Genomic DNA, 14,052 nt, shown 5'->3' on the forward strand with positions numbered 1-14,052 from the left:
CATCAATGCAGAATTGAAAAAAAATTGAAAAATTTTTCAATCTCTTCCAAAATTTTATAGCAGAGGAATATACTTGAATAACTAGGCATCTTATTTTGAAATGGGTCTATTTAAAACAAATTCACAACAAATGACAACTACAGAAACATCATTGTTTTCAGACATCTCTACTATTTTGAAATGTACTCCTTACCTAATTATAATCCATTTGTACTGAATTATTAGATAAAGGCAATGAACTATATTAACCCTTTCTCCCCTATAGAATCAAGTAATCTGTGTGGGAATTTGCATGTCCCACAAATGTTGTACCTACAGAAGAGGTAAATAAACTTGAGGGGACACCCTAAAAACTGTAGGAATGAAAATGAACAAGCTCACATCATGATTTGTTGGGGTTTATTTTAAAATTTTAAATCTTGCCTCAAAAACTGGTCTTTTTCCAAAAACAGATAGCCCTCTCCCCAAACACCCACAGGACAGGCATCAATCAATCCCAGTGAAAGATTTTCTTTATGTGAATTGTTGTCCAGTCCTTACCTAACTTTTATTTAGGAGTTTGAAACTGAAAGTGACTGATAACATTTCTTAACCTATAAAAACCCAAGACAGACACTAAGAGCACAACATTTTTATACATAAAACTTTCTAATCTCATTTCTGAAGGCTTGTCTGCTTAAATATTTCTCTATATCTGGAACTTGAATTATCAAACTCAAGGTAAAGTCAGAAACGGGCCTCCCAGGAATGTGAAGCAAGAAAGTACTCACTTATTGTTTTGAACTTTAAATGTGCTCTGACACATGTGATATACACAGAATGCAAGAGATTTTATCAACAGTTATTTGACATGATCAAAAATGACTTAAACATATAACACAGAATTGTAACTGGATTTTTCACCTACTCAAGCTGACAGCATTGGTTCCTCTAAAGGTATTCAACCTCTTTTTTTTTTTTTCCCCCCAAGATTTCTCTTGAAATAAAGACAGACTCATTTTATGTCTACAGTGATACTGGACTTTAAAAAAAAAAAAACATGCCAATGTCTTGGGACACTACTATATCTACTTCATTTTCAAAGAAAATAGACAGATCAATACCTATAATCTCTTCTATACTTACCATTATTGTTCTTGTCGTGTGGCTGGATGATTCTGGAAAACAGAAGAACCACAGCATATTAGAGCATTGTCTTTATCCGTAAAAGCCCTGTTTTCTGATGCTCATCCTGAAGGCTAAGATGCTACTGTTCAGCTACAACAATGAACACATCAAAAATGAAAAGACTGAAAAGATTTCTCATGAAATGAGCATGAGAATCATCACTGATCCTGAATATATATGGCACATTATAATATGCTGTTAACTGCACTCATTCCCTTTGCTTAATTGTCCTCTTTTGCAAGAAAATATAAAAATGGAACTAATTCATAATTCATGTTTCAAGAAGTGGGTTTTTTTCATTTTGCTTTTAACATATGGCATCATTTAACATGGAGGATTAGCTCTGCAGAAAGAAATACAGACAGTATCAGCATAATTCCATTACTGTTCCCATTTGAAAAGGTTTTATAAAACTAGACAACCAGTTTTACGAGAATTCGGAGATGGATGCTCAGTTTGAAATTGATAAGTATGTTGAGAAATGTAACATCCAAACATGTTAACTATTGTCTCCTACATGATAAATCTGGAATCAGTCAACTGAACCCATGGTTATATTTATATAAATTGCAGAGGAATCACTACTAGACAAATAGCTAACAGATTTTACCCTGTTGTTTAACTCAAATTACTTCTGCTTTTTTCTTTCCCCAAGAACAGAAATCTCTCTTTGGCTTTAAAATGCTACAGGTTTCATTTTCAAAGCAGTGCAACTTGAGCAACTAAAGATCCTAATAAACAGTTTAAAAGCCTGCAAGAAAATTCACTGCTGATCTATAAGATGCAAGATATTGCTACTAGCAGTCTCACAGACTTGTTCAAAAATCTGGGTCTAGCAGACAGAATTCTTAAGGATGAGATAGTTATCAACACTATGTTCAGTTCTGCATAAAATGTACACAATTCTGCATGAATTGAATCAGCAGAGTCTCAGTCCTGCAAGCGAGATAAACGTACAATTACAATGTGTTTGTTATTCTCGCCTTGGTTTCAAATTGCCAGTCTTAGATGGGTTCCAACTGGCATCACTTAGACCAAGAATTCTCCAGGGATTTTTTGTTATTGTTAAAAGTAGTATTAAAGAGATTAAAAGGACAGGAGAAAGAACAGCTGCACATCTTTTTCTGAAAAAAAATTATGGTAATTACACTCTCAAACATTTTCTTTCATTTTGAGGAGTCATCTTAACCAGTCTGAAGATATCATTCAATCACTGATAGAAACAAAGATAAGCCATTTTAATATTCTCAAAGTATTTAGAAACTCCAATATTCAACATAAATTCCTGTATTTAGTTTATATTTAAGTTTGTACAAGTCTTCTTCCTCCTCAATCAACTCTAATTAAAAAAAAATGTATAACTAATATTACATTGATAAAGGTGCTATAATATGAATATCTCCCTAAGCCAGCAACATTTTAGTTGTGAATTCCTCTACCAGTGTTCTTTTCCTCTCTTTTTTCACACAAAAAATTATTGTATATAAAAATACACTTCCAGACAATTTTTAAACTGGTATGAAAAAAAAAATACTGTGACAGTCTATTGTTTCCTGATACCTGAATATATTTGGCATTCTTATAAAGTAAGAGAAGATCTCAGTAGAGTGAAGAACTCTACAATCTGTAAAGTTTTTATCTTTACAGTAAAGTTATTTTTGTTATTACAACTTTACTTATTTTTTGACACAATATTTCAGGACCTGACTGCTCCTGAGAAAACCCAGAGACTGCATTCATGGAGGTATAACCACCTGAAAAACTCTTGAGACAAAGACTCATTCCATTCATAAGCCTAAATATCCAGAAAAAAAACCCAATCGATCTCCAAAAGCACAAGTGTATTTACTGAGGAATCCTCAACTCAGGCAGAATTATCAGGTTAAAAAAATAGAAGCTGCTTCTCTCTTGAAATACAGAAGAAATACATTACACAGCACTTTCAGTCACCCCCAATATGATCACAGTGAACAAACAAAAATCCACACTTTTTATATTCAGATACTACTAATAAAACCTTCCCTCTTACTCAAGGTGCCATACTTTTGGCATAGCTTTTTATGCCAAATCTATAAAAACTGTGATTAGCCATGAGTGTCCCAAAGTACTCAGATACCACCTCAGTTCTGCCGACAACTGAGAGTATCTCCCTAAAATGAACTGAGGAACAGCTGAATGTACCTGGAAGTTGTTAAACAGTGTATTTTTGAAGAAAGTCTGACAGACACTGCTAATGCAATGCCAGCAGCTGTTAACTTCAGGATATTACCATATTGATAACCTATTAACATAACCCAGAAATGAAGAAAGATCTGTAATATTTGTAAATATCTATGTGTTATATCATACAATAAAAATCATTCTCGATTTTTTGCATATATTTTTCTTGCTCTGGATACTGAAATATCATCTAAGTTGCAAAACATCAAAGACCTGAGTATATCTATAAATAAAAATGTAGGGAAAGAACTATTTAATAAGTAGACAGAGTCAAAAGATTCTAGGGTCTAGCAGAGACTACTAATTAAGCTGCCATTGTTACACAGATTAAACCCTTGCATACTCTGATACACAAACATTCAGATTTTAGAATTGAGGAGATATTGATTTCCTCCAGAAAATAATTACACCCTGATTTGGCAGGGTTCTGAAAAACATTATGCATGAACACACACCAGCCAATTTTGTGGAAAACTTTTAATTAAGGCAGCTAAGAAAGAAAGCCCTTGCTTAAAAAGGCAGTCACGCAGCATTTGAAACCTTTACAAAAGGTCTGCACCCCAATGCAAACTCCAATGCAGCTTAAGGGCATCCGAGTTTATTTAAAAACCACAAATATCTTGGTGTGCAACAGAACAGAAAACAAAACTTTGGGTTTTCAGTTTTACCTGCCAAGTTTCAGAATGCCTTAGGGAATTGAAATAATCGGGTTTGAATTTCAGTGAAACTGGCACCAGTGGACATCTGGTTTATAAACGAGTTCTTACAGCAAATGATTTTGTGCAAAACAACAACCTGTCCTTCACCACTTCACCAGAAAAGGAACTCCAGCATACAGAACAATTCTCACCTTATGGTCAGTGAAGTGGATTGCTCCACTTTAAACACAAATGATCAGACATCATTATCACTAAGAAGGGTTTTTGGTGATGTGAATTATAGTAAATGCAACTTCAGTGCTGACAAAATGTTTGTAAGTGTATTATTATGGAGAAAGTGATGCACCAGGAGCTGAAACTCCGTAAGATGCTTCTATGCTCTTTCTACAACACATTTATTTGAACTCAAATAGAAATGAGTAAGTTGTAGAAGAAATTTCTTCACATTAAAACAACCATTCTGATCAATCAAGTGTTTCTCCCTGTTTACAGGCACTATGAGACCATGATATTTCCCACTGTGAAACCATTTAAGGCTAAATCAGAAAAAGTGCACTGCTAAAGGATGGTGTCAGCTACAGAATTATTTCAAGTGTACACATTATTCCCCAGTAACATGTTATTTTTTATTCCCTTGGCAGTTCTTCAAGCCAGGACAGAACCCACATCCTTAATATCACTCCAGTCCTTTTCCAGCTGTTCATATGTTACTTGTACACTATTGTGCTATTTTTTATTTCTGCTGATAGAATACTTAATTATCTGATAATTCTCTTTCTCTTTTATGTTAATGGGGTCATCAACAATACTCATGGGTAACAGGTGTCCTGTTTCTAAACCTTCCAGAATAAATATGCTTGAAGATAATGTAATTTTGACGCGTGGAAAATATAGGCAGACTGGCAATAGTAGAGCTGTTTAATCCTAGTATCATCTCAGCTTATCATGGTAACCAAACACAAATATTTTTTCCCCACCAGCTTCTAGTAATGGAATAAGTGACATTTTTACTTCAAAGGCATTAATAAAAATAAATAGATACATGTCTATATGTCTTATAATCATACTAAGAATGAGTTTGAGGAAGACCCTTATTCTGCCAAAAGAAAAATTTTAAACACTGGAGAAACAAATACAGTTGAAAAAAAAGAAAAAGTGTACTAAATTATCACAAAGCATTTTCCCCAGACACAGGAACTTCCCAGTTCCACTGCCTAAGCACTTTCTGAAGGTGCCTCCCCTATTGCATTACGTACTAAAATTGTTAAGAACTATTGCTCTGCAATCACAGCTTACAAAAAATAATCAACCTACTTGACAGTAATCACACACAGAAGCTCTTTGAGTATGAACTCCAGATCTTGAATCCAGAACATGTAATTCATGGGGTAATACGCTGCTAATCCTGTTAGCCAACAGACAGGATTCTCTTTCTGCCACTGTAATTCTTTAAAATAATACTGGGGGAAAGTAGTGATTCCAGGAATTAAGTTCTGCCTATCTGCATTGTGTTTTAATTGCTAACTTAATTACAGTGCTGTTGTTTGCTGTTTTAAAGGCCGGTTTATTCTGCCAATTAGAAAAGCCAGTGTTACTGGCAGTTTCATGTCTACACATGACCTGTATATTAAAAAAAGAAGCACTGATTCAACAGCAGAAATGGGGCAATTCACCATGAAGTGCCCTTTCCTCCATCTGCCATCCCACACATCTTGCTCTTTCTAATCCCTGCTGTCATCAGTGTTATCAGAAGCACATGTTGCACTGGTGAATTCAGGGATACAACATTCTAATCTTTTCATAAGCATTCATTTCCTTCATACAACAAAAAGGAAATTATCTACTGCACACTCAAAGTAGTGCATTAAAGCCTGAATGTGACTCTAGTTTTGTTCCCCCCTTTTTTTTTTTTTTTTTTTTTGTGAATCAACTCTAGGCACAGAAGCCTTACACAACCAAAGACACGTTTTTGAAAGAAACAAAAAAAAAAAATTAATAATAGTCCCTTATGCAATTTCCTAGTGTACTTACACCCTGGGAAATAACTCCCATTTCTCAAGACGCAGTAAAGCTGAGCATTTCGGTTGAATGCAAATTGTATTTTGACTTTGGTAAAACAAAAACAATCTCTCTCCATATTTAAAAAATCACAACACAGCGCTATGCTAATGCTTAGGAACCAATTTTTTCCAAAGGAAATTCAAGAAAACGTGGGTTTGCAGAAATGGTTCTGCTCCTCCCAAGTACTTCACTACTTACCTTCTCCCGCTGAAAAATATTTTGCAGTTGGGGCAGTCTTCAGATACTTCAGAATGGAAGACTATCCTTTTATTTGTAATAAAAGAATCTTAAATACTTGGGAGATAACTGTAAAGTTACTTCAATGTAGGCAAATGATCACCACACATTTATCATTGTAAGATAATAAATAATTTTCTCGGTTTTAAGAAATTCTGGGGGGAAAAGATATTTCTGGTTTATTTTTTTGGACAAAAATGTTTTCCTCTTAGAGGATTATTTTTTGTGTTAAGTCACAATACCATTTGTATCCCTGGGTTTGCAGGAATGAAGACTGAAGTGGGGAATCATCAACTCATTGTTTTATAATACAAAAATTTAAATAAGGGGGAAAAAATTAGTTGAGACATGCAAGCATGAGATGCATAGCTCAGTTCTATAAATGATTGACAAGGTCAGCAGTAACACTCTGGGTTAATTAAGGCCTGTATCATTTTCCAGGCACACTACTTGGGCTCTGGAAGTTGTCACTAGTTCATTATTCTCAGTTTGATCATTTGTACCTCTGCAAAAGCAAGTGAATATACTGACCACAGTAATGGAAGCCGTAGAGCATTTTAGTTTTCTAATAAATATTTAAAATTGCTTTCAACTGGACAGTGAAAATAGACAGAAATTAGCTACTCTTGTGTAAGTTGCAACAGTCAAAAGTAAAAAGGTTGTTAGGTCAGTCTCTTGAGGGTCAGAGATGGTTTCAATGACTTTGAAGAGAAAAGCAGTACAAGGTTCTTAACACTTTCATATAAGCATAATAGTAATATATTTGGGGAAATAACTAGGAGTCACAAACACCCTTTTCATAGCCCTCTGCTTCTCCTGTAAATGAGAGTAAGACAATATCAATTTTTCCTGAGATCTGTTTTCCATGCTCACATTTCCATCAATACCAGTGCACACATTTGAACAAGAGATCTGTAGCTAAATATTTGAAAACATTTTCTGGCTCTATAAAGGACCAAAAATAGAATGCAGGTGTCCTAAGTAAACTTCAGAGGGAAAACTGACTGTGGAACAATATATAGCCTTTGTTTCTCACTTTCGGGAAGAGTGAGTATATGAAATTCAGCATGATTTAGACTTTGTGTTTCAGCATGGAAGAAATGGCAAAAGTGAATTCACACAGGATCTTGTTTATCACAGCTCATTTTTTCTCTTTCAGTTGGAAATCACTGGTATGTTAAATGAGGTCTATAACAATTTTGGTAGGTTTATAGTTTCTTACTGCGTAAAAGAAAACTCAAATTAATAGAGTGTCAGATGTTTTTGGTAGGCTATCCATGCTTATAGCCTTCCACCCCAGCCAATCATCTCCACCTCTATCAAAAAGTTGTACTGTGATAAAAACAACCACACATCTTTGAGAAAAAACAACAGTGTTGAAAAAAATCCATCCTACAGTGAAAACTCCTTTCCTGTAATGTCTTCTCACACAGGGTTATGTGAACACACAATGAAGCACATGTTAGAATTGTTTTTTCTGTTCCAAGAAAATTTGCAGCAGGAGAGGCTCCAGTCTCCCTGCCTGTCAGTTAGGCTGCTTACATTTTTATTTGTTTGTCAAATGAGAGTCTCAAATTCCCCATGGCAAAATATGATTGAAGAATAAGCCTTTCTTCCTTGCTTATCTCCTGAGTAGCCAATACTATCAGTCAAAAGCAGAGAGAGAAGGATTGACCAAAAAATCAGCTGAGAGAAAAGGTACATTTTTTTGAGGTCTTTCTCCCTTTGTCAACTGCCAATCACCTCATCTTTCTGGGCCAGATATATGTGGGATCTTAGAAAAAAAGAGCCCCAAATTGTTGCCTCATTCCTAGATACTCCATGTATCTGCTGCACACTTCAGTACAGGCAGGAACAGAAATCTGACTGTTGAAAGAATTCTCTTGAAGGCATCAGGACATCTCAGCCTGAAAGAAAGCAGTAAAGATCTGGACAGAGGAGGATCAGGGCTGTTGATTCAAGTCTCGTCAGCTATGAACAATCAATTCTCTTATTTCTGCCCACAAATCACGCAATTGGTATCAACAGGTACAGGCTGATTTCTGTATCTCATTAGTGATGTTGATATCTTGGACGTCCTGTGGATATTCTGGTTCTGACGCATGTGAAGGCAAGGAAATGTGTGCCAGATGACGGAGATTATTCTCATGTAAAATATCTCTACCTGATGTTTCCAAATACTATAAGCAAAATGATCATTACTCACCCTGACAAAACAATAGGCTGACGTGAAACTCGACTACTTGGACGTACAGCTGCTAGCAGTTAAGCAGTTTGTGGGTGAAAGTAATTGCTCAGAATAATTTCAGACACTGTAATTTAAAGATCAGATTCAAAATATCTACAAAGCACTTTACAGTCACACCTAAATCTTCCCATAATCAACTCCAGACATAAAACTGGATACACGTAACATTCTGCATCATCGTGATTTTCTGAAGATGGAATTTTCCCATTTGAAAGAGGTTGTCTTCAGCTGCAGAGAAACACTTAAATATCTTCTGCTGGCTTTAATTTCAGCAGCAACCGAAATACTGCACCTCAGAGTAGTTAAAAGCATCAGCTTATTACACAAAAATTTCCCAAAGTACTGTGACTTGTTTTTCCAGAAGAGAAAAAAAAAAAAACAAAACACTTTATGGCATTTTTCACTACATCCTACAGAATGCAAGACTTGATGCTGTTTGAAAACAAAACAAAAACCACTTTTCTAATACCATCCAGCAAAAATCTTCCTCCTACAATAAGCTACATACACACACATACATACATACACATACACAGTGCTTAGGAAGAGTTTATGAAGAGATAAATGAGCTCCCTCATCATTCTTGATAAAGATGGAGCAATTGTGGCCAGAAATTTCTGACTCCTCAGCACAGAATCTTGTGCTGCATTGGCTAAAAGCAAAACTCAAGCCAACATAAGATTCCTATAAAAAATGCTAATCATATTCTTGTTTATTATTCTTAAAAGCATTTAACTAAATATTAATGATGTTTCTCAATCTTTCCCCACTTCCCCATAGAGGCATAAAGAAGTGCCATTTCCATAATGCACTGCTATATTCTAAACCAATAATTATTAATTTGCTTAATAACAAATCTGTCCAAATATATTACTTACCTAGGCAGTAAGACTGACTTAAATTATCTAAATATATATTTGCACAAGCCTAAACAACATTTACTTGAATGCTCTAAATTATTGCATATCTTAAGTAAACATATTTATATGGCTTCCTTACAACAAATTCCTAATACTGGTGGGAAAAAAAAAGTAAACTTGAACATGCAGATACGTCAATAACATTATGAAAATTGCAACAAATGACAGAATATAAGTCTCCTGTCCTCCTTTTTGTTAGTTCATTTCATCAAAGCATGCACTGACAGACAGAATCTGTCATCATCTCCATTAGCAGGCTTTCTGGATACTGTTAGTTGACACAGTGCAATAAAACCTTAAGCAATCAATTGTATTTTGGAACCAAAACAGCTTTTTAGTATATTTATAGTAACACAAAAACTCTGGGGGTTGGCAAAACCTTTCACTGCACAAATAGTACACTGTGGTCAGGGAAATTACACAGAAACCACCATTTCCCAAGTTGATCTCGTCACTGAGTGTTTGCTGTGTTCTGAAGAGAAGCTGGATGAATTACAACCAAAACCATATATTTTATATTTACCAAGAACCAGACGACTAGGTAAATTGTAAATATTAAAGTAAAAAATTTTTAAGTCAAAAGGAACAGAGGACATGTGCTGTTGAGCATCATTACTATCAGTTTGTTACTTTTTCGTTGCATTTTATTTACACTTCACCATCTTTAAGTAAAGAAATAGGCAAGGATAAGAACCATTTTCAAGTACTAAAATAGTCTTTTTTGCACTAAAATAATACAGATTTCAGTTATTTAGAATATATGCTTTCCAGTATGTTGTTTTCATGGAAAACAGATAATAAAAATAGTTATCTCCTAAAGCAATGACTTACAATTCTCAATACTGATTTTTCAAATTAGATGTTATTTTGTGCAAATTGACTTAACACAGTTAGCTGACTGATACAAACTAATCAGTGTGGCTAATAACTAGTTTTATACACTCTTTCCTTTGAAGACAACTAAGTAGAAAAAAAATTTTACAGACTTCCAAGCATGCCCCCTTACAGGGACATGAGGAGTGACTTAATCATAATAATGTTTACCTTGATCTTATTGATACAGTCTTCTCTGAAATAGAAATGTGCAGGTTGTAGCAAGATGTGTGTCGATCTCTTGTCCCAGATAATAAGCAACAGGACAAGAGGAAATGGCCTCAAGTTATGTCAGGGGAGGTTTAGGTTGGATATCAGGGAAAATTTTGTCTCTGAAAGGGTTGTCCAGCACTGGAACAGGATGCCAAGGGAAAGGGTTGAGTCATCAAAATAGAGCATACTGCATCTCTGCCTTCATCAAATTTGTTTTATTCTTTTTCTTTTGTCCTTTTTTCATCAAGATTAGTAAGAAAAATGGTAAATGAAGTTTTTGTAAGAGAGGGCATTAATATTTCCTTGTTCAATGAACAAGCACCACTATTCACTGCATCGATGCGATAAACATGCTATCCCTATCTTACATTTTTTAACTCTGTATCCTCTTATTTAATGTCATCTCAGGTTCACAGGAAGTTTTGCAATTCAGAGACTTAAAGAGTATTTTTTTTTTATTCCTTCACATACCATCAAGACCATTATGATGGCTGTAGTTTCTTTTTCCCAAAATACTTAATGAAGAGTGATTGGAGGGTGGAAGCAATCGTTTTGCACTTGGACTTTGAAGGCTTGGGGTTGACCTGATAACATTTGGTTTCACAGCAGGATGTATCTCTGAGAAAAAGAAAAAAAAAGAGAGAGAGAAATTATATGTACTTGATTTTAAAATAAAGAAAACCAGTCTATTTCACATATTAAAATTACTTTTGATTTTCAGTGAAAGGAAAGAAATTTTTTTCTGCACTTGTGTCTTTATAGGACCTTGAACAACACTTTAAACATAAGTCTTCATACCCACAGGTCCTCCAAGTAAGAAAAATCGATATCACTTTAGACTACCCAAGTTCAATACTGTGGAGCAGACGTATAAGGATTTGAGAAGTTGAAGAGGTAATAGACATAAAATCATCTGAAATAGGTCTATGTTTTTATTTTCTTACCCTTTTGAGGTTTGTATTGAAGCTACACGCCTACAGATTTTTTTAGCAAGGAAATAAAAGTATTTTACTATAGCGAAACCACCTCAAGCTATTCAGTATTTTCTCTCACAATAAGAAGCTTTAAGGGAACTTCCCACACAGAAGTCACAAGGTGCCGGAGAGTCAGGGGGCCAACCACTGTAGGGCTCTGCAGCTCAAACTACCCCGAAACTGCAACAGGAACACTCCAATACAGTTATTACTGGGGAGTTTCAAACATCCTAATATGTTTCATACAGCAGGAGAAGGAGGAATAAAGAGGGTAAGAGGCAGCAAAGTGCATCTGGCCAGCACACTTCAGGGTGGCAGCTGCTGTGTTTGCCAAGAGCTGATACAGCTGTATGGAAATTTCTCAGTTATCTGCCAGATAAAAGCAGCAAAAGGAAGCCTCTGTCGAGTCTGCTTATTCTTCAACAGGAATTTGCTGAGCCAACTAACTTATTCCCATCACACATTTGAGTTCAAAATGCCACCACTGTGCACAGCCTTGGGCAGACCAAATTCGTGTGTGAAGTCAGATGCCCGAGGGCAGGTCCTGTCCTTCTGACACATCCACAGAGCACCAGCTGCCAGCACTGCACAGCTTATGAGGCACTCACAGCCCAATTACACCAGCCACTTGACGTCCCCATGCAGCAGAAGACACTTCTGTCTCACCTCTGGGCTGAGAAGATGAGGGCAGAGGGATAAAACACACATCAGGAGAGTCAGCTGCCCAAGGGGGCTAAGATCAGAAGACAAAAATTAAGCACTTTCTCATACGCAGCCCAGGTTTACAACTCCTGTAGAATGCTTCTTTCTGCTTTTCTGTTTGCAAAAAGCACAGAAGCTGGGAATAAGCAAAATCTACACTGAGGCCAGATATCCAAGAAGGCTCTGCAGCCTCTACCATTCACAGCTATCGTTCCAGAGGAAGAGAAACCATTGCATAACAAAGTTCATTGCAATAACGTGTTTTTCCTCCTTGGCACTTCTGAAGGAAGCCTGACATCCAAGCACTTGCCTGCCCTGCCTCATGGTCTCGCTCTCACGGTGAGCCCTTGTGGGCAGCTGGCAGGTACCCAGCCTGCCCATCCCACAGGGAACAGGTCACGACTGCAGGAGAGGCTGGGGATAAGCCATGAGAAGTCATGATAACTTTTAAAAGGTAGGTACATAAAGGTGAGAAGGCCCAAAAGTTTCATCAGTATCCAAAGGAGTGGAAAGGAATAGAAAGGTCACAGTGACTTGGTCAGGCTGTACTGGGAACAGCACGCCAGAAGGAGACAATGCCAACAAATACTCATGTTGGAAAAGACTTTACTTAATTGTTCACCACTGGTTTGGTTGGAGCTTGCAAACACACTCTCAAAGCATGAGCACCCTCATACAAGAAGCTTCAGGAAGGCTAGATAAGGGTAATGCAAAGGCAAATAGAGAGAGAGGGTACAGGTGATCTCTTCAGGGCAGTCTTGTAGATGTGGGTGTGCAGCTAAAGGCTAGTTTAGTGTCACCAAATTTCTCACCACTTAATTAGATGAAAGCTTCTTCCTGACATTCACTGCAGTATGCATCTGCTTTTCATATAAAAAAGTTTAAGAACACCAAGCACCCAGCAGATTTCTAACATGTCCCATTTTTCTTGATGTAGGGAACAAGCATCTTGTATTTTGCTTCTTTACTAAAATGGGAACTGAGGCGTGTTTAATGTTATGAACATTACTGATTGCTAAGGCAAAACTTTAAACTGAAATAGAAACACTTGTGCCATTTGCTGTAGATGGTTGGAATTTGGATTCTAAAATGTTCATTTGGCAATCTTCTCCAATTTTCTGAAGGAAATGGTAAATTTTCAGGGCTAACATCATTAAAATATGATTTTATTTGCCCAAGAGATCCAGCAGCAGCCACAATAATCCAAAGCAGCTGTGTCAACATATGAGAACTCAAGCTCCTTCCATCTACAGCATATAGGAGATGCATTTTTATATTTTCAGAGTGAGAAAACAGTTGAGTAAGAAAGCATTTCCTTCCTTCAACTTCTCTTAGTTCAGCAGTCACTAATCCTCTATTAGTTTACCACAAAGGTTGACTCTTTCTGGAGTAGAGGAAGGTGGCAAGAACAAGCTCTATATTTAAGTTCCAAAAAGGAGTTTAATTAAGCAACCAGGACACTTCCGAATGCACTGAATCCTTCCTTTGGGGTCTTCATGCCTCGCAATCACTCCTCCTCTATGTACAGACTTCCTTCAAATATTTTCATGCCTTAGATCAACACTTTCTAACCAGATATTTCATCACAACTGAGAAGGGTAATGAGGCATTTCAGTGGTTTCACCTGAATTATATTATCCCATTGTATAGTTGCATTATGGAATAATAGTAATTATCAATCTTTTAATTCCTGCTGCTCTTATCCTTGATCTATTGCCTAGTAATTCACTGAAAATCTTCTAGCTACCCACACCTTTTGCTAACTCAAGAGAAATGAC

At 36.3% G+C, this 14,052-nt stretch overlaps 1 protein-coding gene across 1 annotated transcript in view; it reads right to left on the reverse strand.

Moving 5' to 3' along the window:
* Positions 1-1,125: 1,125 nt before the first annotated feature.
* Positions 1,126-14,052, reverse strand: part of LOC114070795 (metastasis-associated protein MTA3) — a gene marked incomplete at both ends in the record, with an annotated part of 68,809 nt that continues 55,882 nt past the window's right edge. Inside the window, 2 exons of the mRNA XM_027908382.1 lie at positions 1,126-1,157; positions 11,070-11,216. Of these exons, the coding sequence (XP_027764183.1) occupies positions 1,126-1,157; positions 11,070-11,216 (179 nt within the window). The remainder of the gene's footprint in view (positions 1,158-11,069; positions 11,217-14,052) is intronic.

The sequence above is a fragment of the Empidonax traillii genome, unplaced genomic scaffold, assembly GCF_003031625.1.
Source record: "Empidonax traillii isolate 1590-97213 ecotype Southwest subspecies unplaced genomic scaffold, ASM303162v1 scaffold1690:size75429, whole genome shotgun sequence".
Taxonomy (NCBI): Eukaryota; Metazoa; Chordata; class Aves; order Passeriformes; family Tyrannidae; genus Empidonax; species Empidonax traillii.